Here is a 27,625-nt window from a genome sequence, read left to right on the forward strand (position 1 = left end):
TATAGGCGAAGTTGATGTCGCGGCGGTCGATGGCGTGAAGGTTTGGATTAGAGTTGTGGGTAGCGTTGCAACGGCTGTCTTCGCACGGCCTGGCTGACAACGCTACGGAGAGCTACTCGGAAGGATCCACCGTCCACGGTCGTTTTTCGCAGAGTGGATCGAGACCTTGGTTGTTAGCCGGGTTTGCATACTGTACCGTCCGGCGCAGCTTCAAGTCGTCGTATGCTTGCGCGGGCAAATTCGTGTTTCATTCACCACTGCATTTTTAGAGCAAATCGAAGATACCGAGACACTCCTCACTCTTCATCTGCCCGCGGCGTTCGTCTGATTGCTCACTTGCGCCACGAAAGCCACTTCCAGCCTCTTGGCGAACGCGTGGAGCCAGTTGCGAGATAGTCTGTTTTGCTCTAGCATTGCCGGAGATGACCAAGGACCATCAAGCCCACGATGAAGCCGGAAAAGTTGCAGATTTGATGCGATAGCTCGCTATCGGCAGATCTCATGGACACATAATATCGCTATTCCATGCTTTGCAGAGATTACTATCGCTTCTCGCAGATCTCGTCTGCAATTAGAGATGACTATGTAGTTCGAGCAGTATTGCATTTATTGGCGGCTTACGCCTATCGATCTGGAATGCCGTCTTGTGTCTTGTGAACTCTCGCAGCCTTGCAGAGGTCGAGACAAGCTATCAACACTGATCTTAAGATCCGACACGCGTCCACGAGCGAAAAGCTGCGTAGACCATGGTGGTCGTGTACAGAGGTACATTCAAGCTCCTGTACTTGCCAGAGGAGGAATGTGCTTCGCGGCAATTAATGCAGGGCAGAAGTGAATGGAGACAGGAACAAAAGTTGTAGCAGCACGTGACATCGGATGAGTCAGCTGCGGGACCAGCCGAGTCGCGGGTCAGTGGCACTTGCTGCGACACTCCAACACTCACTTCGCAGGCAGAAGGCCATTTAGTGCTGGGCCACAAACTTGCGCAACAGCACCAACACTACCACCATCAATAGCAGAACGACATCATCAAATCAATTGTCACACAACAGACGCGCAGTCAATGAGCATTTGCGCCATTTCCGACAAGGTGGAGAGGGGTGGAGACTGTGGTGGATTGTGGTAGCAAGCATTCAGTGACGTCGGAGCCTAAGAAGCGGTACTCAAGATCATCGACAGATCATCACCGACATGCCTCACGCGCTCAACGATTTCTCGGAATGCGCGATGGACGAGGATGGAGCGGCGCTGCAATACTTCAACGAGCATGGAGAGGTTGATGCGGCGGCAAATGGTTTCGCGGAGAGGGAGATCGACCAACGTGACAAGGACGCTGATGCGATCGACTATGAAGATTTTGACGACGATGAGCTACCCGAGGAGGAGGAAGCGAGCGGCGACCACGAAGATGGCGAGGAGAGGGTGAATGGCTTGCACATGCCCAACACCAACGGCTTTGGGCAGACGAACGGCCACTACGACCACCATGAGCCTGGTAGCGATGACTTGTTTGGGGGCGAAGAGGGTAACGATCTCTTCGGCGAGCACACCTCTTCTCCGGAACAAGCTCGTCAGCCTCCCGAGCATGACCGGCCACAACCACAGCATCGGCCCGGTGGTCTTGCGCTGCCTGACAAGTCTGCTCTCGCTCTCCCTGGCTTCTCTCGACCCTCTCAGCCAGCCCAGCGTGCATACCCACAGGCATTGTCCCGAGCATCAGCATCGATGAGTCCTCCATCCTTACAGAATGATGGCTACTCTCCCGAAGCCTCTCCAGAACTACCAAGCGAGGATGAGGATGAATTTGCAGGCCTGGATGACATGGAGCGTGCACAGCGAATGCTAATGGCCCAGTCTAAGCGGAGGCAAGCTGGCGAACGAGTAGAGGACACCGATGTTCATGTCAGCCCGAGCGAATTTTATAACTTCTTCCCGGCCTACGAAAGTTCTCAAAATCCTCGCTTCATCGAGTTCTTCCCGCAAAGGCCGGTGCAGTACCGTGGGAAGGTGCCAGCGAAGCCACCGAAAGCTCTACAGCCTACAAAGTTGACCCTCGATATCATGCAAGATCAGGAGCGTAACTTTAGGAGCAATGCTATTGGACCTCAAGACCAAGAGTCTGCACTTGAAAGCACGCTTATCCATCTCCGCCGTGGCACTACAGGAGGTGACGAGAGCGACGATGATCTTGCTTTGAGCACCTTTGGCGAAGGAGAGGTCGTAGGCGGCGTGACTATGGCTGATCTCGGGGTCATATGCGAGGACTGGGACATGCCCTCGCTGAGTGCTTCGCCTGACGTCGAGGCGCCTGACCTATCGATGGACGGCGAATGGGCAACTGAAGAGCAGTCTCGGCCCACGAAGAGGCGCAAGCTTGACGTGTTAGATGCAGATATTGGCATGTCTGCTGCTGGCCTATGGCCATCTTTCGAGGAACCTGAGCGCGCTGTCGCGAAGATTGCGAAGAACGTCACTCTTGACCTCAACGATCCACTTCTACTTGTTGATGAGCATGCGCCCCATATCGCCCGCAAGGCCAAGCGCATATCTGGAGACAATCGCCGTGACGCTGCCTTGTCCCGAGACTTGGCGAAGCGATACAACATCAGCAACGACGAGGCCTACGACCTCCTCAAGGAGAATCACCAGCACAAGGTGAGGAGTACGCTCGGCAATATGGCCGTTGAGCACAGTCTGCCCGCCACAAAGCTCCAATTCCCCTTCTACAAAGTCGCACTGGATCCCAAGACCAAGCGATCTTTCCACAGACCATCACTGCACATCAAAGATTGGGAGACCAAGCCTCAGAAGGAGTTCCGAATCACCAAGCTGAAGACCATCAAGAAGAAGGAGAGGCGTGGGCGCGAGATCAAAGAGCTTTTTGCGACTGCCGAAAGCTTGGCTCTTAACGACAACTCGAATATGTTGCTGCTCGAATACACCGAAGAAGCGCCGTTCATGCTGTCAAACTTTGGTATGGGCAATAGACTGATCAACTTCTATCGCAAACGCGGTGCCGACGATCAAGAACGCCCGAAGCGGGATGTTGGCGAGACGCAAGTGCTCCTTACGCAGGACAAAAATCCTTTCGCTAACTTCGGCCACGTCGATCAAGGCGAGATCGTGCCAACGCTGCAGAACGGTCTATTCCGAGCTCCGGTCTATCAGCACGCGACCAGACCAACCGATTTCTTCGTGGGCGTGAGCAGTACGCAGTCATATGGTAGTAAGATGTACCTGCGAAATATGGAGAACTTGCATATTGTTGGCCAACAGTTGCCGAGCTCTGAAGTACCTGGCGAACATTCTCGTCGTGTCACCGATGCTGCGAAGAAGAGGCTGCGTGCTCTGGCTTACCGTATTTACACGAAGGCGCAAAACCCGGCTCGTCGCGACAAGACTTTGGATAATGCAACGCTGATGAGACATCTCAAGGGTCATGATATGCCGCAGACTCGTAGCAAGATGCGTGAATTCATGAAGTATGAGCGTAATGCTCCCGGCGAGGGTGGTGTGTGGGTACCTCTGCAAGGCCAAGTCGTTCCAGATGCGGATACTCTACGTAGCTGGGTCAGGCCTGAAGATGTCTGCCTGCTCGATTCCATGCAAGTTGGTGTCCAGCGGCTCAACGACCTGGGTCTGGGCAGCAAGGATGAAGAGGAGAAGGAGATCGATGAGAACGCCAATATCGAGAAACATCTGGCGCCCTGGCGCGCGACCAAGACTTTCCTTCAAGCCACTCAGGGCAAAGCCATGCTTAAGCTCCATGGCGAGGGTGATCCAACGGGTCGTGGAGAGGCCATCAGCTTTGTCAAGATCTCTATGAAAGGTGGATACCAACGCATTGGCGAAAGTGTTGAGGACAAGCTTGATGCAAAGAAGAGGCGCGAGAATGGTGGCCATACCTACAATGTTGCCAAGCAACAGGGCGCGTACGAAGACGACATCCGTCGTATCTGGGACAAGCAAAAGATCGCGCTCTCGAGCAAGGCAGAGCACTCCGATGACGACATGGATGATGAGGATGACTTCGAAGCTGATGCCTTCGGAAGAGCCGCCACTCCTCGCTCGTCTTTTGTGGGCACCCCTGCCAGGCGTGGTGATGACGAGACTGGCACCCAGTTCAGTCGGGCTAGCACCGATCGTGTCAACGGTAAAGTGCTTATCATTCGACGCACCGGTGGTCGCGACGCGTATGGTCAAGAGTCAGACGTGACGGAGAAGATCACCAACCCCAAGGTTATTAAGGAGTATATCAGGCGCACGAACGAGAAGAAGCTTGCCTCTGTCGAGTCTGTATCTTACGTTCTACCGTATTCTGCGCGAGTGCTGACACCTTCACAGTATATACAACTACATCCCTACAGGCGACAAAGTCATGGACACACTGGTAGCCAACGCCATGATCGAAGAGAAAAGCCGCATCGAAAAGAATGTCGAGCGCCGCCAAGCCCGCGAACGTGCCAAGGGCAAAGGTCCAGCTGCTGGACCGACCAACGGCATCGCAAACGGCAACGGCAACGGCGCAGCAGGCTCACCACCAGCCTCCACCGCAGGTTCCCCCGGCCCCTCCGAAGTGGATACCCCCACCCTCAATGGCCCAGCAGGCGGCAGTTCAGCGACCGCAACACCACAGAAGGGTCGTGGCAGGAACAAAGATGGTACCGCGCGCAAGTGCGCCAATTGCGGACAAGTGGGTCACATTAAGACCAATCGAAAGTCAGTAGGCACCGGTTCCTTTTCTTGTTTGATTTGCGATACGAGGGAGACGACTGATTTGCAGACGATGTTGCCTGTGGTGGCGGCGGGTGCTTCAAGGGCGAACGGCGGCGGCTTCAGGAGAAGTGCCGTTTCCGCCGTACCTCGAGCTACTGCTGCTGCTGTCGGCGCTGATGCGAAAGGCGTGTTCGCGACTGATACTTCGTCGAGGCTTGTCCTTTGATTGATGTTGTTGGGGGGTCTTGGTGCTGGCTGCTCAACCGGCCTTTACTAGATCTTGTTTCTTCCTCTTCTCTCGTAGCAATACAACTTCTTTCTTTTGTTGTCTTGTGGTCGAACATCATGCTGACGTTCTTATTGCTGAAGGCTGTGTCCGCTGCTTAACGGTACCATGAAGGCGGAGAATGCTGGTGCAAATGGTGATAGCTCGTTTGGGGCTGTGCCTGCTCCGCTCACTTTATGAGAGCTGTGTTGCTTGTGGCATGAGACAAGATGATGGCGGTCGCTGTTTCTGGCTTGGTGGTGGGATCGATCTGTCGACTCGTGAGCAATGGAGGATGGGTAGATGGTGACGAGTAAGATCAAGAATGGTGCTGCACGGTATGAAGGAAGGTGGACGAGTTCATGATGTGGACACATGATGATGCATCATGTGCTTCTTGGCATGTGAGGCCTACAAGATATGGCAATTGCTACTCTTAAGCCATCGCTATATCATGGCTTTTGCCAGTGGCTAATACCCATGATCTATCGACATCGCCGCGCTTTCCCTCGTGACTGCTCCATTGTGATCCTGCGATGTGAATGCTGTGATATGGCCCGTGCACAACTCTTCGCGCTAGCAAGCTCGGGTCCAATGTTTTCTACTTTTGCAAGTCCCACAACGTGAATATCATGCTTCCATCCTCGGCGAACATGACGAACAAGCGATCGCGTGATGATGATGAACCCCGCGCGTGTGTAGGCGCAGGCAGCGGAGACACCGAGGAACCCATACAGGATGCGACAGCTGCTACCAGCAAGGCCGCAGACATGACTGCGGTAGAAGACGATGACAACAGCAGCGAGTGGCAGCAGGTCAAGCGACGCAAAACTACCAAGAAAGAGGCGAACAATTACCCATCCATCACCCATTCGCCTCATGCTCGTCTACAGTCTTTCGTCAAGCTCAGCGACTTGCAAAATCTTGTGCTATATGCGCTGGCCGATGGCAATGCGCCGCAGTGGGTTTCCGTCAAACATCATGGATCTATTCGCAAGGTAGTTGTGCTCATGGTACCGGGGTTAGAGGCGGGCATGTTTGATGGGAGTATACCTCTTTCTTCTTCAACAGAGGAGAGCTCTTCAACTGCAGTCCAGGCTGCAGACCATACCGCCACCAACCGAGCCGCTGATGCCAGAGAAACTGCTCCAGGTGTATCACGCAAGCTGAACGTCTCGCCTGACGACTATTATCCAGCACCTCTGAGATATTCTCAGCTGCCACAGCCTCTTCAGCCACTGAGCGACTTGTTCGAGTACATCTGGCCCATCAAGACACCAGGTGAGGATAAGTATGCTCGTATGCACTCTCCGCTTCAGGCTATGCTCGTCTCACCCATCGTGAAGTCGCGAGAGGATAAGAGGGCGAAAGGGCCACAGCCCCCACCCGAAGGTCGTGGCTGGAAGAACCAGCGCACTCCGGTCACAGAACTTCTTGCTACCACTACTGAGCTCTCGGATGATGGGTATGTGCTGCATCCTGCTCATTACAATCAGACTTCTTCCGCTACGAAGGAGATTGCGCTTCGCGAGCTCAATAAGACTACTACTGCGGACGGCTGGATCGAAACTCCTGATGTACCATTTCTGTTCTCGGGGAACGTGCCCGACAAGGATATCGAGAAAGGCTCGGTGACGGCTGGACGAAATGTGCTTACTATGGACTGTGAGATGTGTATAACCTCGCCACAAGGAGTTGCACCACAAGTCTTCAGCTTGACCAGGATCTCCATTGTGGATTGGGACGGCAATGTGCTGCTCGACGAGCTTGTCAAGCCTACCAATCCTATCACGGATTACCTCACACCATATTCTGGTATCACAGAAAAGATGCTCGAATGCGTCACCACCACGCTCGAGGATATCCAGAAGAGGCTGCTGGGCATCCTCACGCCACAGACCATCCTGGTCGGACACAGCTTGAACAGCGATCTCAGTGCTCTGCAGCTCGCACATCCATTCATCATTGACACAGCATTGCTGTTTCCACATCCGCGAGGCCCACCTCTGAAGTCGAGTCTGAAATGGCTTGCGCAGAAGTACCTGAGTCGCGCTATCCAAAAGGGCCACGGCTCAACAGGGCACGACAGTATCGAGGACGCCAAAGCATGTCTCGATCTTGTGAAACAGAAATGCGAGAAAGGCAAGTCGTGGGGCACACCTGAAGCTTCGGGTGAGCCTATTTTCAAGCGCTTGGCTCGTTCTTACAGGCCAAATGCGGACAAGGTAGATCGAAACGGCGAGAATGAAGCACGTGTGAGCGCTGTGGTGGACTGGGGCGAACCGGCGCGAGGCTATGGTGGTCAAGCCAAAGTCGCGATTGGCGAGGAAAGCGATGAAGCCATCGTGAAAAGCGTGCAGCGTTGTCTGGAAGGTAGTAGCGAAGACCTGCAGGTTCCGAATGGCGGCTGTGACTTCGTCTGGGCCCGTTTGAGGGAGCTGGAAGCTCATCGCGGCTGGTGGGATAAAAGCAAGCTCGTCGATTCCGATGCTCTGCGCTCGACTACCACCGCTGCTTCCGCCGAAACCTTATTGCCGGATATGGTAACGCAGACCGTCACGAATATTAAAGCAGTGTACGATGCTCTGCCGGATAGAACAGCGTTCATAGTCTACTCCGGCTCCGGCGACCCCAGAGAGTTGAGGGAGATGCAGGCACTTCAAACGAAATTCAAGGAGGAGTATAAGACTAAGAAGTGGGATCAATTGAGTGTCAAGTGGACGGATGTTGAGGAGCAGAAGCTTCGAGCTGCTTGTGATAGGGCTAGGAGGGGGATCGGATTCGTGGGTTTGAAGTGAGAGGAATCATGGGAGAGTGATCGACGTGATAGAGCAGCTATGCTGATGATGTTGAGATCGCATCATGGCACTACATGCGTAGTTCCTTCGCAGATGTATCCAAATGGCGCATCGCCTGCCGATGGCTTCGTCGTTGGTGTACAACAGACATCATGTTTGAAGAGCAGCCGCATGTTTACATTTTGATCGGCATCCGATAACAGACATTCAGGTCCTTTCCGTATGCGCAGTAAGGGCATATTCCTAGCTCATCCAATCATGCGGTCCGCTCGGGTGGCACGACACCAAGGGGCATATGCAAACTACTTTAGCGTTTGTGTAACAACGGCAGGCACACTTTAGACTTTGCGATATGCCCTTTGCCTCGCCTTTCCCTCTATCCCATGTCCTCACCACCGTCCCTGTCCTACTGCTGCGACACGCAAGATGCGGGTTCTACCTCCGTCCGTCGAAAGTCTTCACCTTGCCTTTCCACCACCAAGTCCTGAAACAACCGGGCTGCCGGGATCCGGCCTTCTACGTTGCAACCTCGCTCTGGGCTCAAATCTCGGCGTACTTCCACTCGCACTCGGGGCCATCTTCCGCTTCGCGCCTGCTCGGAAACTGAGACTCGAACTCGGTGCTTACGGGACTCTGTCCTGGGGTTGCTACTGCTATTATCATCGCCACCGTGTTGACCAGGCCTGTGTCACTTTCTTGGAACTTCAAACTATCCACGTCCCAGAGCAGAAATACCTTGATCGTCTAGATCGGTTTGACAACGACGATACCTTTCTGGTCGGTGCTGCATTGGGTGTTGGGCTCGCAGCTTCATTCCCATGAGCACGAGCATCATCCATTTGGAAACGATACGTAACAGCCGCTGCCCTTGGCGCCTTTGCGGCCTCTTTCACTCGTTCAGTCGCTTTTGGGATGTGGTCTGGATTCAACTTGCAAAAGGCCCAAGAGCAGGCCAAACAGCAGGCGGGCTGGTCCATGACCATTACGAAAAATCTCACCGCAATACAGGAAACGGACTTGAAGTCGAAAGGAGTGACGGCGCCGGATATGCCCTTCATCCCAGCGCTCAGGATCATCAAGGTCGCTACGCAGACTGCAGAAGATCCAAGTGATCGTGGCAAGATCGGCAATGACCGTTTCTCCTGGGTGAACGAGTCGCATGAACCGCATCTTACAGAGATATCACGCTATGGGGAGGGACTGATACCCTATCCGAATACGAATTACACGTGGCGTGGTACCGTGGAGCAACTCCATACCCACGTGACTAGATTGCGTGCAAAGCGACAGAAGCTCGCTCGGGAGGCTGAGCTACTGTGGCAGTGGTTGGCCAAAAGGGAAGCAGATATGTACAGTATTCCAATGCAGCCGATGGGCGAAGGCGATGAACGCCTCGCCGCTCGTCGATATATTGAGGTGCTCGGGAACACGCATCAGAAGGTCTGGAACCGGATCTCCCAATGTGATTGGATGATTGCCGATGCACAGAAACGTGTTACGCAGCTCCAAGCATCAGATGGACTGGCAAACGACAATGATGCTCCCCCAACAAGCACTGCACCTAAAGCAGAGAATGTGAGAGCTGAGCTATCTCTTCCCCTACTCCGAGACCAGCCTAAATACAATGAGCAGTGGCAGCAGCAATGTCAAGCTGAAAAAGAAGCCTTCGAGAAGTTGCAGAAGGGCATGGCCAAGAAGACTGAGCAGATGACTGGATTCTGGCAGGCGCTAGTATCACCGAAGGAGCAGGACAACGACATGGTTCGTGGGCTCGTTGCCAAGACTCTCAAGCAGAAAGAGAAAACGTTGGATGCGGCGATGTTCGATGTCGCGATTATGCGAAAGATCATTCAGGATGCGGAGTAGTTGCCGGATGGGTTGTAAAGTATTCCATCTCGCACACCAGTGTAGATCGTTCCGAGCATCGCGAGCGCTGTGATCAGGTCACATCAAAGCTTCGAGACAGCGATGAGAACGAGTGCAGTGTCTGTGTGAAACAACGTTGTGATTGCAGTCGACCATCTCAACAAGATGCCAGGAGGCGCAGGGGGAGGTTCAGCGACATTGAGCACGAGGAGAGGGAAGGACTCCGCAACCTCCTCACGAGTAGCGATGCTGTCCCATACGGCCCTAGATTGTATGCCAGATATCGTATCAACAGCTGGGGATGCCACTTAAGTTACAGTGAAGCCCCTGAGATCATCGTCCAGTGCCCCAAATATGGTCTTGACATACAACGGCACGCCTCCAGCATAATTTAGTGCTGCCAGTCGTCAGCACGAGGAGAGCTCACCATGATATCTCCAACTTCTCGCACAAACTCGTACATGTGAGTGGCCGTATGCTAGCTCATGACTCTCACGCTCGCAGGGAGGAGTGACAGGAGATAGTGCTTATGCTCGCAAGGAGATATGACGACAGACCCACCTTCTCTCGGCTTCCCAGGAATGTTCGTGCCTGCACAAAGGGTGTCAGGAGTGAAGAACATGGCCAATGCGCCTGGATAAGGCTGAACTCACCCATGTACCAGCCTTCAACCTTGTCTCTTAGACTCAAGCTGTGCAAGCTCCTGATCGTCTCCCTCCACGCCTGCTCCGCATCCTCGTTGGCATTGAGTCGAGTCTTACCCAGATCTCGCATCTTCTTCAGTACAGCGACGATCCATTCGTCTTGCTTCTCCACAATTGTCGGACCATTTGCATATGCGGTAGGACTCTGCGGGCCGTACGCGAACTATGCATCGTCAGCACTATAGTCATATGATTTCACGACCAGTGTGTAGTACTAGGAAGTTCGGGAAGTTTGCTACTGTCATTCCCAGGTATGTATATGTACCCATCCGCCACTTCTCGGTTAGTAATTCTCCATTCAAGCCTGTGACGCCAAGGTCCTTCAGACCACCTGTCACGCTGTCGAAGCCGGTGGCTAGTGCAATGATGTCCAACTCATGCAGTACTCCGTCCTCGGTGACGATGCCATTCTCGACAAATCGGGCGATGTCGTTCTGCTTCACATTGACCAGCGTAACATGGTCTTTGTCCATCTGTTCATAATAGTCCTGCTCCAAGCTCAACCTCCGACCGCCGAAGGGATGTGGGGGAGTCTCCGGCGCCAGTATATCTCTCTTTTGCGGATTAGTGATCTGTGCTCTTCGCTTCTTGACCCAGAACTTGTACAGCTCGTCATTTGCCTCCTGATTAGTAAGAATATTGTTATAGCTGAACAGAATCCGGAACCCTCCTACTCGCCACGCCTCCTCAAGTACAGCCTCACGGATATCAGGCGGGTCATCAAGTACACCCTTGGTCGGAGCAGCATATAGAAATCCGGCATGATTATCGTACCTAGTTGCACTAAGCTGACCATGCAAAGCTTCGAGATCCTTCTTCGCCTGTTCCGGGTCGACTGGTCCTTGATTCATAGGTACGCATGTATTTGGAGTACGTATAAAGCAGGTCAAGTGGTCGGCTTCCTTAGCCGCTTCTTGAGCGATCTGTATTCCTGTGGCACCAGTGCCAATCACAGCTACCCGCTTCCCTCGCATATCTACGCCTTCAGAAGGCCAGAACGACGAGTGACAAACGTAGCCTTTATACTTATCAACGCCTGGCCAGTCAGGAAAGTAGCGTTTGGCTGCAAAACCAAGACATGGGATGAACCAACGGGTAGATATTCGAACGCCATTCTCCATTTGTATTCGCCACTTGTCGATAGAAGGATCAAATCCAGCTGCGATCACTTTGTGCTCGTACAGAACGTCTTTGCTGATGTTGAGCACTTTGTCGACATGTTGGAAATACCGTTTGAGCTCCTTCTCTCCAGGATACATCTGGCTCCACGCCCAGCTATTATACACTTCTGGTATGCCAAGAGCATATACGGGATACTGACTGTCGACTCTGGCGCCTGGATAGCTATTCCTGCAACATGAAAAGGGCGATCAGTGTCAACTGAGTAGACTTGACTAAGAGATCCTACCAATGCCATATCCCACCTAATCCAGTGCCTGCTTCCGCTATTTGTACCATGAAGCCTTCTTGACGCAGTCGATGCAGTAAGTATACTCCTGCAAAGCCAGCCCCTACGATCAGAGCATCAAGCTCGATATGCGTCTCGGACCGATGTTCAGCTCCATTGGTTGGGCCATCGCGTCCCCGTTCCTGTCGTCCCAGTGTGCGCTGCATGGTCAAAGAGTATGTATCACAGCCAAGATGCGAGGAGTCTGTGGAGAGAGTGTCAAGTTCGCGGCTGTGAAAAGTGTTAGACGTGCTAGTAGATTGATGAATGTGGGAAGGTCCCTCGGCTGAGAGTCGTGCGGGGAGGAGGGCCACGACCAGATGGTTATAATACGATCTTTCACTCGAGCGGGTTCAAGCATCCCCACAAGCGTTGGAGACAAACTGCATACTTGCGTATGTAAGAGGTCGTAGAACAGCAGTACTTGAGGAGTTGCCACATTTGGCCAAGGGAAGTGCTGGCTGGAGCATGGACTGCGTATTTGTCCTCAAAGCATATCAGCTATGCTTACCGAAGACTATCGAGGTGACGAATAGTCCATCCAGCACAGTCGACGAGCGATACACTTGGCATGCAGGCTGGCAGAGTAGGCCGCATCATCCAGAACTACATCACCTCTGCTTTCGTCGAGAGCGCGATATGTAGATGGGTCGCCTTGTTCATTATTATCTTTCACCACACGTGTAGTAGGTCGCGTGATAATGGCGTTGGTTTCGCGTAATTTTATGGATCTCGGACCCTCCAAACTTTAAACTTTAATTCGAGGCATAGAACTTAGAAGACGGAACTACAACTTTGCTGCTCTCTCTATTCGAGCTTCACTTTCACGAAACACCTTCCCTCCTCATCCTCGCCTCTCGCCCTCCTACCCACCCGACTCAGACCCCGAGTTACCACCATACCAATTGATGCGACCCGCAGGACCGTTCCTACTACAGATGCCACCAGCGATAGCACATCGGTAATCCTCCTAGCAACCACAGCGAACGCGCATATTACGGCTTTTGATTTTCACGACTTGACGATTGACGACGCTCAAAGGCTGGACAGAGCATCTTGCAGAGTGACCTAGAGTTCGCACTGCCGCCGTGTAACACGAAAAGATCATCGTGGAAGCTTGGCTGGACCATTTTCCCTTGAGATATATGGGTGATAGATTCTCCGTTCCCGAGACAGAGGCATAGGAAGACGGCGTTATCTGGGAGGCAGCTTACAGCTTTGAGTGGGCCGGCGAGTAGCTGGTACTCGGACTGATTGGTTGATTTGACCACCAAGGTCAGCAGACATCAAGAACAAGCCGCCACGGAGGAGGGCGGTTCTTGGCCCGACAGCACATACCACCCGCCAAACCAAACAAGACTCCAGCTGCTGCAGGCTCTGGACTCATCGGTATTGCACGCTTCGAGTGCTACGTACACTCCTTCCGCCTCGTGAAGCTATATTGGCAGATCGACGCTAGCGTTGCCTTGTTGCCTGGCCAGAGCGGGTTGCATGCGCAAACCCGCTCTGAGTCAAACCCACTCCAGAACAATCGCAGGCTATTCTCGCAGAACCAAATACCATGGACTCGCAGATGGGTCCACCAGGCAATGCTTTCAGCCAGGAGATGTATCCCACGCAATGCACGCAAGGGGCTATGGACCCAAGACGTCTTGGGCGTAATAATTCTGGGCTGAGTGACGCCGACATATCTGATGTCATCTGCATTCTGCATCCATGCTCGCCAGCGGCTTTCCAGATTGTAGCGAGGACTGCCGAGCGTTCGCCACACAATGTGCTCCAAAACGATGGCTTTGCTGAATATGATGACGAGCTTACGCAGAGCATGCTCGAAGAGCAAGAGACATTTATTCTCAACACAGAAGGATCGAACCAGGCTATGGACCTCGCATTACGCTTCTCCACGGAAGTAATCAGTCCAACTCTAGGCTTCGTATTCGGGCGCAACCAGAAGACATGCGACATCGCTTTAGCGCAGGACACTTACAAGCGCGTCAGTAACATGCACTTCAGCATGTTCATGAATGACTCTGGTGTCTTGATGCTGCAGGACATGTCGACCAACGGCACCATGGTAGACGATGTCGTCCTGAAAGGCAAGATCGTACAGCAACCACAAACGCGAATGCTCAGTCCCGGCTCCATCATCCAGATCCTGTCTCCAAAGTCAGAAGAAATCGTGAAATTCATTGTGCGCATTCCAGCGCGGGAAGGACACGAAGCACAATTCGAAGCAAAGTTTGGTCGTTATCTGCAACGTAGAGCACATGCGCGGGCCTTCGCTGACCGCCAGGGTAACATGCCTGCTAATAAAATAGCAGCTGCAGACCTGGCACCGCAATCTGCTGCTGGTTCATACAAGGCAACCATTATGTCACACAACCACACGTATGGCATGCACTGGAGTGGTGGCGAGAAGTATAACGTTGTTGGCTGTATCGGCAAAGGTGCATTTGCTACGGTCTATCAGCTTGCTACGAAGCGTGAAGGCCAGCTGTACGCCGCTAAAGAGCTCGAAAAGCGCAAGTTCATGAAGAACGGCGTGCTCGACCGAAAGCTCGACAACGAGATGCAGATCATGAAAGCCATCAGCCACCCCAACATCGTACAATACGTCGACTACCAGGACCACGCGAATCATCTGTACATCATCATGGAATTTGTGCCATGTGGCGACTTGCAGCAGTACCTTGGGGAGCATGGAGCTCTATCCGAGCCACTTGGCAAGACCATGTCGGCGCAAGTGCTCAATTCATTAGCATATCTACATGCGAAGAAGATCACGCACCGCGACATCAAGCCAGACAATATACTGATCGCGGACATGGATCCCAATCACTTTATCGTAAAGCTATCGGACTTTGGCTTGTCGAAGGTCATTACAGACAACGATACCTTTCTCAAGACTTTCTGCGGCACGCTGCTATACTGCGCGCCAGAAGTGTTCCCACACTATGACGCGCATGTAGCAGGCCGGGGCCAGAAGAGGACACGCAAGGGTCCAAGTCAGCCTCCCACCAAGTATCACAGCTATAGTCAGTCTGTCGACATCTGGTCGTTCGGGGCTGTCCTGTGGTTTGCTCTTTCTCGATTGCCGCCGTTCGAAGGCGTTGCCGATGCTACTGGTCGCGGCATGTTCGACAAGATCATGATGACTCCGCTTGATCACGGCGATTTGACGAGGCAAGAGATCTCAGCGGACGCCATTGATTTACTCGTGGCCATGCTAAACACCGATCCTGCGGGTCGCCCCTCTCCACGGACATGTCTGAGTCATAAGTGGTTTGATGATGGCGAGAAGACTTCTCAAGTTCAGCAGCTACAACCTGGTATGGCTCCACCATTGGGCATGTTTGCGATATACGAGGAGGAAGAAGCAGAGCTGCCCGCGGACCCTGATCTTTCACAGCTGAGCTTGGGTCAGCAAGGAGACGACGGACCTGATAGTCAAGACAGCCATTACGCGGATGAAGCGAGTATTCACTCCGGCTCTATGCAGTTCTTTGATCCGCGACAGTCGAAACGTTTCAAGTCAGAGGCTTTCGCCTACAGAGAGTATACTGTTGACTTGGTCGATTCGAGTCCGGAACTAATGCACCAACATATACCTATCGTGTTACAGCAGGATATACCCGCCGCCGGGCCACCACAAAGCTCGGCACCCCCAAAGCTGTTCGGCGAGATCAGTCAGTCTCTATTGGCCGATCCTGCCATGTTCGTTGCTCAGCCCGTAGCCGCAGACGACCGCGTTGATCTACCGCTGGAAGAGTCCGGCGTGCACCCCGCAGGCGCGATTGCTTCCCCAAGTCTGCTTGGGGCGGAGTCACTCATGCGGGATGTGCATATGCACTCACCTCAGAGTGCTGACTCACCGGTGGGAGACCCGAACGAGCCTGCGACGCCAAAGACACCGAGCATGCCAAATGGTTCCGTCACACGTACAAGCACTAATCATGTCGAGGACGAGACGCCCAAGCAACCACAGCTACCAGTATTCAATCGCCAGATCGAGCTTCCCATACCAGCCTCATTATTCTGGGACGCCCACGATGAGAGCACTCACAACGCCGATTATGCCAGTAGGATCAGCGGCTTCGACTACAGTGCCAATAAAAGCTACGTCTTTCGTACGGACTTGTCCCACAATTCTCTTCCGCAGACCAACAGCGGCTCTGCCACAGAGCACGACGCAGATGAGCCTGATGGTGATACGGACGCGGAGGCTGATGCTGGAACACATCCCGAGCACAGCATGATGCCGCCACCGCCACGATCCGGCCGCCTCGGACGACTAATTCCAACCCCGAACTCATTCTCACGCATCACCTTGATGCTTGACGAACGAGTCACTGAGTGGGGCCGCTTGCCAGCCAACACACATGTGTATGAGCCATCGGACGACAACCGTGTGCCGAGGAGGGCGTTCATGATAACATTCCATCGCGAAGACAAGGATGAAATGCCCGCAAACACGGACTGGACTACACTGGACAATCTCTACTGCGCAATACAGGCAGACAGCAAGTGGGGTATCCGCGTCAATGGTGTCAAGCTGACAAAAGGCGAACCTGGAACCACAAAATTTGGGCGTCTGTATACGGGAGACGAAATCACGGTCTATCCGCCTGGCAAGAACGGCGAGCAGGGTCTTAGCTTCTTGTGCGATTTTGCTGTCGGTCAAGGCAAGCAACATAGACCTGTCAATGTCGAGTCGAAGCAGCCGCGATTCAAAATCGAAACGGATAGCGAAATCGATGCATTGGGCTCGCAGTTGAAGCGCAGGGCTCGGTCGAAGAGCAAGGGAAAAGAGAAGGAGAATGTTGGTGTCCAAGATGATCAAGTGGCAGTAAACTGAAGAGTGAATTTGTATGCCCGAGGGAAAGAGTCCAGGCCAACGTCTATGATCAGGCGTCATTTTGCCCATGATATGGCAAGCAGGATACTGGTACCTGACATTAGAATCAACGGCAAGTAAAGGCTCACGAATGTAGTATAGTAAGGCATGTAGAAGTGTACCATAAGACCTGTTACCAAGCAACAGCCTTGGGGCTGAGTCGCTGGCTCAATTGAGGCTCAAAAGTTGAAGAGCTTCGATGCAGACGGCAAGACGGATCGATACGAGTTGCTTGGCGCCTGAAGTAAGAAATTACATTTCACATTGACGGACATTATTGTACGAAGCTTAAGCATGGTAGCACGAAGCAGCTTCTTTCTGATCAGCCTCCTGTACACCCAGGCAGCAGGATAGATCACGAGAGATTGGCAAGGCACGAACGCCAAAGAGTCGTTGCCGTCATGCCCCTCCACACCCTGATTTGTGACACTAGGTGAACTCAATTACTTTATTGATGTCAAAGGATGTATGGAGCTGTCTTCAGTAACGCGCTTGCAGAAGAAAGCTCGAACGCGCGTCGACAAGCCACTTCCTGATTGATCGTCGAGCTAAAGCTTCACAGCGATCCCGAGCACTAATCCATCGGCCATTCGAACTCTGGGTTGCGTACTGGATATCAAGCTCGACCAAGATCAATCCATCATTGCAGGACGAACATTATATATCCAGAGGCTTGACCGTTCGGTAGGAAACGAAGATCTTGACTACAAACACCACAAACGCCGACAACGACATCATGAACAACTATAACGACCCGACAGGCGTGCCTCCACCAGCCTTCCCGACCGATCTCCCACCACGAACGGGTAGTCAACAGTACCAAAATCGCAACTTCAAGTCTCGCTACTGTGGAAGTGCACGATCGTGTTTTGGCTACACATTTTCGGCCTGGAGTCTGAAGGTCACAGGCCTGAACCTGTTTCGCAGGATCTGCATGTACCTCCTCTGGCTCACCCAACTGGCTCTCGCGACACTGAATGGATTCGTGTTCGATGACAATTTCGGCGCCTGGATTGTCAAGCTCATATTTTTGGCGCTGTTCTCGATCCTGACGTTCTGGAGTCTGTCTGTCATCGACGGTGTGAAGGGCGAGAAGAGAATCAAAGGTGTGGCTGTAGTGAGTTCACCTACTTGTGGATGATGTTGTTCGTCGATATATGGAACTAATGTGAGCAGAGCCGGCGAGGACTCACTTACTTCGTCTTCGCCTGCACCGTGATCTACGCGGCCTTGATGGCAGGATGGTTCTTTGAAGATTTCCCAAAGACGTCGGAACACGCTTTCTGGTTCCTCACAGCTATTGCGATTGCTGCTGCTGCTGGGGTGGCCACCACAGTACCTGAGCCCTCGCCATACTCGGTCTGAGGGAATCGAGCGGAAAGCGGTGATCAAATTATCTCGTGTCGAATTTGTACATCAGCATACACATGATGATATCCATCAGTTTATTGCATGCATTAATGTCAATGTGTATATGATTATGTGCAAATGTGTGACAGATCGCAGCACCACAGAACGCCGTTTTCCTCACGTGACGCGTCCGCGACCCCACTTTTTCCGCTCCCAGCCTAGCACTTGCATCAGTGGCGCAACCTATAATATGAGAGGCAGTGGCACGGCCAAGCAAAGCGCCTGCTCTTGGTATGACATGCAGGTGGCTCTGTGCCAAGGCAGACGACGAGGCTGCACCAAGGCTGTAACCTACACGTACTCTACCTTCTGACAACGCACTTCCCTCTCCTCGTTCATCACACGTTCTACGGACCTTCGAAAGGAAAAGCTAGCGCCCAGGTCTCTACTGCAATCGAAGCGAAACCATCATCGCCAAGGCCAGCAGACACTCGGAGTTTCTAGGCACGATGGCCTACAGCAACAACAGCTTCAACAACCCCAACACCTACAACTTGCCGAACCAAGACCACAGCAAACCCCCAGCCTACAGCAATGACACCCATCAACCCTCCTTCCCAACTGAACTCCCGCCTCGCCACCAACCAATCAGTAACTCACAACCCCGATCCCGCCTTCGAGGCTGCTTCTCCAGCTTCATCTCCAGCTACTCCCTACGCTGTCGCGGTGTCACACTCGCCCGTCGAATCTGCATGTGGTTGATCCTAGGCCTGCGCACCGCACAATCCGGCCTAACATCCGCTCTCTGGCTCATCTGGCCCGAATTCAAGAGTGTCGGCAGCGCGGTCGTGGGAATCATTTTCTTCGTTCTTGGTCTGCTGTCCGTAGCTTGGTGTCTTGCCATCTTCGATCAAGCGGAGGGGACGAGACGAGTATTTGGTGCTAATATCGTAAGTATCGCTCCATTTCTTCTTTTTCCCCAGATAGACAGCATCCTGGTGGAGTAGTAGATTGTACTATGGCCAACCATGACGGGCTGTTAATAAAAAAGACGAGCGTGCCAATCTCATACTCACTGAAACGAACAGACGAAAAACTACTTCACCTATTTCATCTACGCCCTAGTACCCATCCACATCGGGCTCCTCGTCGGAAGCTTCTGGGAACCTCTACCGCAACCCGGTTGCACGGCGACGTGGTTCATCGTGTGGGTGCTCATTGCCCTAGCGACTGTAGTCGCCGGACGACCCGCGCAGTATCCCAGCCATGGCGGCAACGTGTGATGGTCCCAGAGCAGACGTGAAGCCGTTTGCTACGGCACAATCGAGGTTTGCGCTTTGAACTAGTCATGAACAGAGGGCTATACGCAGCGTCGCGGGCGAACGCTGAGGCAGCGTCAACTCATCCACAGGTCACGATGATCCATGACGATTTTGTTTGATATGCAAAGGAAATACGACCACATGCTTAATCTCACACCTTCGGTCTCTCGCGATTCTCTCTGCCTCATCAAATGCCGTGCCTGTCCTAATCCCTGCCCTTCCTCAATTCCTCAATGCCCTCAACGCCTCGCTCCCTCAACATTCCCGCAGCACCTGCCTACTTAGCAAAATGCAAATCATAATTCAGCCACTTCCTCGCATTAACCTGCTCGACACTCAACCCCGGCTTCCCATAAGTCAACGGCGCAAAGAACCAGAAACCCCACATCAACACCGCCACCACCACGCCCGACGCAGCCCACGTAGCAAGTAAACTCTGCCCCGCGATCCTCTCACGGATAGGTTTCCGGACCAAATCCCCGCCTTGCGGCTGCTGGGCCTGAGTCTTCATCGACCCCTTCTTGGCCTCGCCGAGTTGGGCTTCGGTCAGGGAGGCGAGTTCGGGGGCTTCGATGTTGAAGACAAATTCGATGACGGCGCCTGAGACTAGTGCGCTGGCGAGGTGGGCAGGGAGGTAGTGGTGCAGGAAGAGTTGGCGGCCCATGATGAAGAAGGGGAGGTAGTGGGCGGCCCAGAGGAGGAAGAAGAAGCCTGTACTGTTGTAGAGGCGAAGGCGCGTGCCTATTTCGATCTTTGTTAGTCTGATATCTCGGTAAGTGTAAAGGGGTGCAGGGACTTACGTGTATCAAGCGCATCCACGCCACGGCGGACAGAGACCTGGTCCGCCAGCAAGATCCCGGCGAATACGGCCAAGATGGAGGAAGCGAACCACCATCCGACGGGGTTTCCCAAGAAGTAAATCTGCTGCCTCGTATCGTTCTCCGTCCAGAAACTAACACCCCTCAACAAGAACGGCCACTGGATGGGAAACGAAGCATAAGGATGACTGCTCGTCAAAGCATTATTGTGGAAAAACATGGCCCTTTGCAGCTCAAAGTACTTCTTCAAGAACGGCATCGTCTTGGTCTTCTTCTCTTCTTTCACCAGTCTCGGACTGTCTGGGGCAAGACCGGGCACTTCCTCCACATACCAGATATTGGAGGATTGCAACAAATTCTTATTCCCGTTGATCTCGGCTTGTTTATAGCCCCAGTCCGGTAATGGGGCGATGGTATGATGGGTCCATAGTGCCACTTTCGTAGGCTGATGGACGAGCTTGAAGTGGGAAGACATGGTCTTGAAGTTCTGGCCGGGTTTGCCGTTCTCGATGCGGATCTCGAAGAGGGTGTCGTTGTATCTTGTGCCATCGGCATCGTCGACTTTGACCGCGGTGAATTCTTGGTTTGTTGGCATGGAAGGTGAGGCGACGTCGTGGGTGAGGAGCCATGCGTCTGTTACCAGGTGGCGGAAGCGGACAATGTCGCCGTTCTTGACTGGGTGGCCTAGACCTTCCATAGGAGCGGCTGGAATGATTTGCCAGAGGTTGTTGGTGTCGTTGTGTGGGTAGCCGGTGATCTGTTGTCCTTGAGAGGAGATTCGTCCATCGTCGTAGCGGAGAGGGTACAGATCTACATGCGAATGGAGGTAGACTTTCGTCTCTTTGTGTCGCATGGCGATGTTGTCGAAGTAGTCGATTCCAACAGCTTGCTGTGTCATCAGGTTGTCGCTGAGCGTCTCCTGGAACTCGGGCGTCATGAAGTCATCTCCTGGCCCAGATCTCGATAGGATGGCGAAGTGTACCTGGAACCAGAAAAGGTACATCATGAATGGCACAACTATTAGTCCAATAATTCGAGCGCCAAGATGCTTGCCAAAGTCCGGTAGGCTGAGCGGCCCTTGCTTGCGATTGATGTCCAGAAGATCCCACAGATCGATAATAACCGGCACACCAATCGAGAAGAAGGTGAAAGCTCCCACGTACTTCGTGCTGATGACACACGACATGGAGATTCCAGTCAAAAGCAACCACTTCCACCACTTCCGACAAAAAGGCTCATGCCTAAGCTTGTAAAACCGAATATAACTCAAGACACTCAGCGCCATGAACAGCACCAACGTCGCATCCAGCAGAATCAGCCGTGTCTGCCCAATGTGCGCGTTATCAAACAGCACGATCGAAGCGGCCACGATGCAAGCCGGAAGACTGTATCCACTCTCCCACATAATCCAGAACACGGTGGTAACAGTCAAAGACCCCATAAGCGCCGGCATGGATCGATAGGCAACGTAGGGCACTTTGTTCGTGATATACGAGTCCCCGATATTCTCAAACAGGAAAGCACCATCATACCCGACCAGCCACCCAGCAAAAGCGAACAGGAGCTTGCCGAAAGGAGGATGCACGTCGAAGAAGTATGTCCGTTGAAGGTAGTATGAGGCGAACTTCCCAAAGTGCACTTCGTCGAAGACGACCTGATTCGGGTGGCTGATGCCCCAGAACCGGGTGATGAAGGCGAGGATGGTGATGAGGGTGACGGCGAGCTTGTAGTCCCAGTCCTTCTGCACTGCTTCTTTCCCCACCTGCTTCATTTGATCCACTGCTTCGTTGACGTTGCCGTTCATCACTGCGTCGGTCACGTTGCCATTGGTGTCGGGTCGTTTCTTCATGGATCCTCCTCCCCCTCCTGCATTGTTCGGCTGGCGTTGTCGGACGCCTTGCGGAGCCGACATTGTGTTCTTGTGAGTATGGTTTGTGTAGTGAGTCGACAAAAGTGCGTTGGAAGATCGATCAAGGAGTGGACGGTCACCAGCCCGCCTTTCGGTACGCGGACGCTATGCAATTTGTGTGGGTATCAAAAGTATATTCGATCGATGAATCCAGGGATATGATATATCAATCAAGGGCCAGCTTTCAGGCGCTTGGACCACCAACAATGTCGCGGAATTACATTGGACCCCGTATCTATAAAATAAGAATCGCTGCCGTGTGTTTGCTTGTGGAGCATTCAACACGCTCGCGTTCTATGATGAAGGCCCGCGGGATCACGAATGTCTCGCTGGACATTTCACGCACACATGAAATACAATGGCCAAGCAAGCAAGCGAGTCTGCAGAAGCATCCTTCACGTATCCAAAAGTTGCTTGAAGCGACGACCTTGAGCATACCCTCGAAATCCGAACTACGTCCTCGCCTTCTTCTTCCCCCCAGCCTTGAAAGCAGCCCCTCTCTTCGCGCTTCTATTCGTCGGCTTCCCAGCCTTCCCCTTACCCTTCGCGGCCCCACCACCTTTCTTCCCACCAAGCTTCAACCCCGACTTCCCACTCTTGCTCGAAGCCCGATGGCCCTCGAAAACGAAATCCTCCGGCCGCCTGATGTCTCCACTCACCACTACTGCACCCTCAGGCCGCTCCGATCGAGGTGTCCTGACACCGACTGTGGTGGTATTCGCTGCTGTGGCCGCAGCAGCTTTACCGTAGAGTTTGCCTACACGTCCGGCTTGCGAAGATTCTGCTCCGGAGACTTTCCGCCGGTAGCCCGTAGACTTCTGCTCTCGCGTAGTAGGTCGTCCGGAATTGGGCTTGACGTTCCTCTTTACAGCCTTGGCTCGACTCACTCTGAGCTTTCGAGGCAACATAGGCGGAAACTTCTTCTCATTATACAGCAGCGCTGCTTCGACAGCATTCTCGTCCTCGAATTGCACGTACGCAATACCCTTCCCCACACGCGTAGTGCTGTCTCTGATCACACGGACGCTTTCCACTGTCCCACATTTTGAGAAAGTGCGCCACAGTCCTTCCTCCACATCGGCAGGCTCCTTGCCACGTTTGCGGACTTCACGTCCTTCATCCTCGTTCGCTTGCTGAATGTTTGACTCATCGTCCACGAAGCCAAGATTACCTACAAAGACGCAGCGGCGATTGTCCACTTTGGCTGGATGAGCAATCTCATCTACCCTCAGATGGCGATCAAGTACGACTGTCCCATTGAGTCGCTTCGCAGCTTCACGAGCGAGCTGATTGGTAGAGTATACTGCGTATGCATTGCTGGACTTTGTTGTTGTGTCCATCACTTCTTTGCGGGCGTAGGCTGCCTTCTTTGGAATGGAAGGGGCGTAAGGCGTTGACCTGAAACGCAGGGACTCGAGTTTCGGCTTGACTCCTGGTTCTTGCTTGAGATCGTTGAAAAAGGACTCTAGATGTTTGATTAGTGTTCTCCGCGCCGACTTGGATGAGATTGCTGAAGTCGAGACGTTGCCTAGGAAGACTGTACGATTGGCTTTCGAAAGTTCGTCGTCGGCTGCTTGTAAAGTCTCGTGCTTCGGCGGTGGCGACGCCATGACATCGTCGTTATCGCTTGCTTCGTCCTTGTGCACTAGCTCAGCGCCAAGTTCAGGACCATTGTCGAGATCTTCTGCTTCGGCACTTCCTTCAGAAGGTTCGTCTGCTGTAACGTCTAGACCATCCTGCTTCCGTCGCTTCGCAGCCTCCCGTTCCTCTTCACGAGCCAATTTGGTCATATATGCTGCTTCCATGTCTTCATCGGCATCCTTGCGCTTGCGTTTCCGCTTGCGGTCTGACTGCTCATCAGATATTACCGTAGGTAATACATCATCGTCGTCTACATCGATAGCTTCCTGCTCGTCGAATTCGACATCCGGGTCATCGTCCTCTTCAACCTCTGCTGTCGCAACTGCTTTTGGACTTGGGATGGTTCTTGGCGGAGCGATTGGTGTCTAGTGATCAAGTTAGCATACGCCACACAGATAGGTTTGACTGATATAGCATACTGTGACTGCGAATAGACTTGACAATTTTGCATCGATGGCATTGTCTTGGGCGAGTAAAGAGAATGCTTGTGTAGCAGCCTTCTCGTGGACCTTCTTGTCCTTCTTGCTGCTCTTCTCCTTCTTGCTCCTCTTCTCCACTTTGCTACTGCCCTTCGTCTTCGTCACTTTCTCAGCCATTGTGTATGACAGCCAATTTTAAAAGAATATCTCATATTCCACGAACAAAAAGTTCGCGACCCAAGCAAAAGCCGAAGATTTGACCTTTCGACCCTGAGCTAGCTGCATTCGGGTCGGATTTATACCACGCCGAGACCGAATCAGCGTCAGAGTGGACAGTGGAAGCCGATCTTCTGAGGTGCATGCGGCATACGGCCCTCTGCTTTGCTCCCCTCTGCCAGACGATCTACCCACGCCGGACGATTTACACCACCGTCCTGACAGCACCAACGCCTCACCACAGCTATCTATGACTGCAGCCATTGCCAACACCACGTTGTATTACGAGGATCCTCGCCTGCCCATCATCCACACTCCATCCACCCTTTGTTACCGCACGCGCGACGAGCTGGCTACCTTGCGAGAAGCGCCAGTGAGTGTGCGAGGGAGGTGGCAGGCGATACAGTAGCAGAACACGAAGAGCGGCATACATTCCTCCGTTCCAAGCAGCATAATCACATTGCTTGCTTGGTAATGGCCACGCCGGCGACTGCGCGTGCCAGCAGTGACATACACTCGAGCAGTCAGTCAACCCTACCACAAGCACCGTCACTACCAGAGAAGTGGTCACGAGTGCTTCATCATGAGTTCTATACTGACGACAGAGGATACAGAATTCCACGCTGACCTCGAAAGTCACCACGCTCCAGCCCGGGCCTCACACCGATCGTCCAGTCGCGCACCCACCCCACGACCCTCCGTATCACCCCTCAGTACGGCCTCGAAGCCGAATCGATCACCAGAACTCACGAGGGACATTCTGATGAGTGGCACAACTCTGCTCGAAGAGGCCGAGCTGGAAACAGAAGCAGCCGCCAATGGCGCTGAAAATGGCAACTTTGCAGATGATCGCTCCAGTAGCCTCAGTGAACCTGAAGACGATCACGACGAGGTTGAGCAGTCGCGCACAGCAATACTAGAGACATCGGCGCAAGAGCAAGTCGCGGGCCAACTGTTGCTGGAGGACGACTCGGAGGCAGAGACCGAGCGACTGGACGTAACACCGCAAAAGGCGCAAAAGCATATTGAAGATGTTGGCAGGACACCGAGCAAGCTGAGCCAGGCTGTGACCATGGAGGACGAGCTCTCTGATCCGCCTTCACCTCTGCCTTTAGGAACGGGTGCAGCTTCGAGCACTAGCACGGTCGGAATCATGGGTGCGTTCAGAAGTACCAGTGCAACAGCTATGGAGTCTTACTGATCACTTCCGTACATGCAGATAAGAAGCGCAAACGATCCGCAAGCGACGAAAGCCCTTTGACCAGCCCCGAACGAGACCTCGAAGAGTCGCCTCGCAAACGATCACACGAAACGCAAGCTGAAGTTGAGGAAGAGCACGAGGCAGAAGTTGAGCAGCCGAAAGCTGGAGACACACCGCAGCTCGAAAAGGCCGAACGAAACACGCCATTGAAGCATGTGAGCGTACCAGTCACCAAAGGCAAAAAGGGCAAGCCAAGAGGACGGAAGCCGAAAGAGCCGGTGACAGAATCAGAGGCAGAACAACAGGAGGATGTAGCTGAGCCGGAAGCTGAACTGAGTGAAGAGGCGATTGCGAAGAAGGAAGAGGACAAGCAAGCCAGAGCTGATGCCTCGACCAACCTGCAAGCTCTTGCGAAGCACTTCACTGGTTTCCGTGAGGCGTTGTATAATGAGCGAATCGCATCGACAAATGCCGAGCTACGCATGCTAGAACAGCCAGACTGCCAGCATCCAGAATACCTCGCACAAGTAGCATGTGTGGATGCGCGACGCGAAAAGCAGATGCGAGAAGCGCAGGCATTCTACCACTATCGCCTAACCTCAATCCGACAGCGAACAATTGGAGAGCGAGCACAGCTACATAGCCAGTACTTCCAATGCATGCGAGACATGCGAGAAGATCACTTGTACAGCCTTGGGGAGGATTGGTACAACATTCAGAAAGAGCGGCGAGATCAGCATCAAGCCAAGGATGAGGATCATATCTATAAATTCCCGGCGAAGAAGAGCGAGCAGATCCAGCGACAGGCGCAGTACAATCAGGAGATTTCTGTGCTTAGTGGTGTAGCGAAGTATGTTGGCTTCCCTGCGGCGCCTGAGATCAAGGGAGCCGAAGGCGCTAGTCTGGACGACGATCTCAAGGCTATGAAGGTGAGATCAATCACTCCGTAACAAGTGTGGGTGCAGCATACTAACATCGCACAGATCTCCAAACGCGTCACCCAGACGAACACAGCCCCTGCGCAGACCCAACCTTTCTATCAGCGACTACCGACAGTACCCACACAAAACGAGCGATTGGCACACGAACAGTTCATCGAGCAGAACGCGTGGGCGCAGCCACAGAGACCCATACACAATCACAGCACTCCTGGCGGCTTGACACATACTCCGGATTGGGTGGACCAACCAGGCCAACATAGCTCAGCTCGGAATTTGATTCGGAATCTGAGCGGACAGCTTCCACAGCGACAGGGGACGGGCAGTCCGTACGCCACTCCTATGCCGCGCAAACAGGGCTTACCTGTTGGAGCAGAGCATTCCAGTTCAGCGGGCACGATCCCGGCTACTAATAGTGATGGCATCGAGCCGCCTTCGAGTGTGCAGGCCGGGCCGCCAACGGGAGAGAGGATACAGCAATTTCACCATCACCATCAGATCGGTACAGGGTCGCCGAGAGCCTCGCCGCTACATGTACATAAGCAACGCGTGCAAAAGGGTGCTATTGGTGGTCCGGGGCGGGAACGAGATCAGCAGGTCCATCATCATCAGCAGCGGGATGAAGCAGCAGGCGAGAGGCGGAACATCTCCAACGTCTCCGCCCTGTCCGGCGCGAGCACGATCGATGCACCGGAGACCGAGCCTCCCGAGAAGGCAAGAGAACGGGACTGGCGAGAAACACCAGGCTCAGGAGCCAGCAAATTCATCTCTGGTACGTTTGGCTTCCGACCGGATCCTTCCTCCCTGGAACAACAACACCATCAACATCAACAGGGTCAAAGAGGCATGTCCATGCTCCCACGTCAACGATCAGAAGGCGCGTTCGGTACACCTGCTCCGTTGAATAATGGGGGTTCTGGGCTTATGGCCGTGCCTTCCCCCACGCCTGCTGCGCCGCCTACGGCATCTTAGGAGGATGCTGTTCGGTCGCAGCAGCAGCAGCGGGTGTGGAGTCAGAGTCGAGGGTATTGGTATCAGGGGCGGTGGATCCCGGTGTGGGGAAGAAGGGATTTGAGTGATGGGAGCAGGGCGCTGGAGATTTTGAGGTTTCTTGCGCAGTG

The 27,625-nt window shown here is 53.3% G+C and overlaps 10 protein-coding genes across 10 annotated transcripts; 7 read left to right on the forward strand and 3 right to left on the reverse strand.

The window, feature by feature from the left end:
* Positions 1-1,191: 1,191 nt before the first annotated feature.
* Positions 1,192-4,942, forward strand: LTS14_008025 (uncharacterized protein; the record flags this gene model as incomplete). Its single annotated transcript, XM_064840713.1, has 2 exons — positions 1,192-4,292; positions 4,345-4,942. 2 exons carry the CDS (start codon positions 1,192-1,194, stop codon positions 4,940-4,942), a joined length of 3,699 nt encoding a protein of 1,232 aa, XP_064691744.1.
* A 692-nt stretch (positions 4,943-5,634) lies between these two features.
* Positions 5,635-7,779, forward strand: LTS14_008026 (uncharacterized protein; the record flags this gene model as incomplete). Its single annotated transcript, XM_064840714.1, has 1 exon — positions 5,635-7,779. One exon carries the CDS (start codon positions 5,635-5,637, stop codon positions 7,777-7,779), a length of 2,145 nt encoding a protein of 714 aa, XP_064691745.1.
* A 912-nt stretch (positions 7,780-8,691) lies between these two features.
* LTS14_008027 (uncharacterized protein) lies at positions 8,692-9,645 on the forward strand (the record flags this gene model as incomplete). The annotated part of the gene is made up of 1 exon (XM_064840715.1): positions 8,692-9,645. One exon carries the CDS (start codon positions 8,692-8,694, stop codon positions 9,643-9,645), a length of 954 nt encoding a protein of 317 aa, XP_064691746.1.
* Positions 9,646-9,953: 308 nt separating this feature from the next.
* Positions 9,954-11,963, reverse strand: LTS14_008028 (uncharacterized protein; the record flags this gene model as incomplete). The annotated part of the gene is made up of 5 exons (XM_064840716.1): positions 9,954-10,042; positions 10,207-10,236; positions 10,299-10,512; positions 10,565-11,699; positions 11,758-11,963. The coding sequence occupies 5 exons, from the start codon at positions 11,961-11,963 to the stop codon at positions 9,954-9,956; spliced, it is 1,674 nt and encodes a 557-aa protein (XP_064691747.1).
* A 1,394-nt stretch (positions 11,964-13,357) lies between these two features.
* On the forward strand, positions 13,358-16,651 carry RAD53 (Protein kinase protein rad53; the record flags this gene model as incomplete). Its single annotated transcript, XM_064840717.1, has 1 exon — positions 13,358-16,651. One exon carries the CDS (start codon positions 13,358-13,360, stop codon positions 16,649-16,651), a length of 3,294 nt encoding a protein of 1,097 aa, XP_064691748.1.
* A 775-nt stretch (positions 16,652-17,426) lies between these two features.
* LTS14_008030 (uncharacterized protein) lies at positions 17,427-18,055 on the forward strand (the record flags this gene model as incomplete). Its single annotated transcript, XM_064840718.1, has 2 exons — positions 17,427-17,807; positions 17,867-18,055. 2 exons carry the CDS (start codon positions 17,427-17,429, stop codon positions 18,053-18,055), a joined length of 570 nt encoding a protein of 189 aa, XP_064691749.1.
* A 494-nt stretch (positions 18,056-18,549) lies between these two features.
* On the forward strand, positions 18,550-19,323 carry LTS14_008031 (uncharacterized protein; the record flags this gene model as incomplete). The annotated part of the gene is made up of 2 exons (XM_064840719.1): positions 18,550-18,990; positions 19,129-19,323. 2 exons carry the CDS (start codon positions 18,550-18,552, stop codon positions 19,321-19,323), a joined length of 636 nt encoding a protein of 211 aa, XP_064691750.1.
* Positions 19,324-19,639: 316 nt separating this feature from the next.
* Positions 19,640-22,092, reverse strand: PMT4 (Dolichyl-phosphate-mannose--protein mannosyltransferase 4; the record flags this gene model as incomplete). Its single annotated transcript, XM_064840720.1, has 2 exons — positions 19,640-20,103; positions 20,163-22,092. 2 exons carry the CDS (start codon positions 22,090-22,092, stop codon positions 19,640-19,642), a joined length of 2,394 nt encoding a protein of 797 aa, XP_064691751.1.
* A 449-nt stretch (positions 22,093-22,541) lies between these two features.
* Positions 22,542-24,326, reverse strand: NOP12 (Nucleolar protein 12; the record flags this gene model as incomplete). The annotated part of the gene is made up of 2 exons (XM_064840721.1): positions 22,542-24,095; positions 24,150-24,326. The coding sequence occupies 2 exons, from the start codon at positions 24,324-24,326 to the stop codon at positions 22,542-22,544; spliced, it is 1,731 nt and encodes a 576-aa protein (XP_064691752.1).
* A 622-nt stretch (positions 24,327-24,948) lies between these two features.
* DEP1 (Transcriptional regulatory protein) lies at positions 24,949-27,476 on the forward strand (the record flags this gene model as incomplete). Its single annotated transcript, XM_064840722.1, has 3 exons — positions 24,949-25,522; positions 25,585-26,495; positions 26,550-27,476. 3 exons carry the CDS (start codon positions 24,949-24,951, stop codon positions 27,474-27,476), a joined length of 2,412 nt encoding a protein of 803 aa, XP_064691753.1.
* Positions 27,477-27,625: the final 149 nt, after the last annotated feature.

The sequence above is a fragment of the Recurvomyces mirabilis genome (genome assembly GCF_035927965.1).
Source record: "Recurvomyces mirabilis strain CCFEE 5264 chromosome Unknown scaffold_23, whole genome shotgun sequence".
In the NCBI taxonomy this organism is placed as follows: Eukaryota; Fungi; Ascomycota; class Dothideomycetes; order Mycosphaerellales; family Teratosphaeriaceae; genus Recurvomyces; species Recurvomyces mirabilis.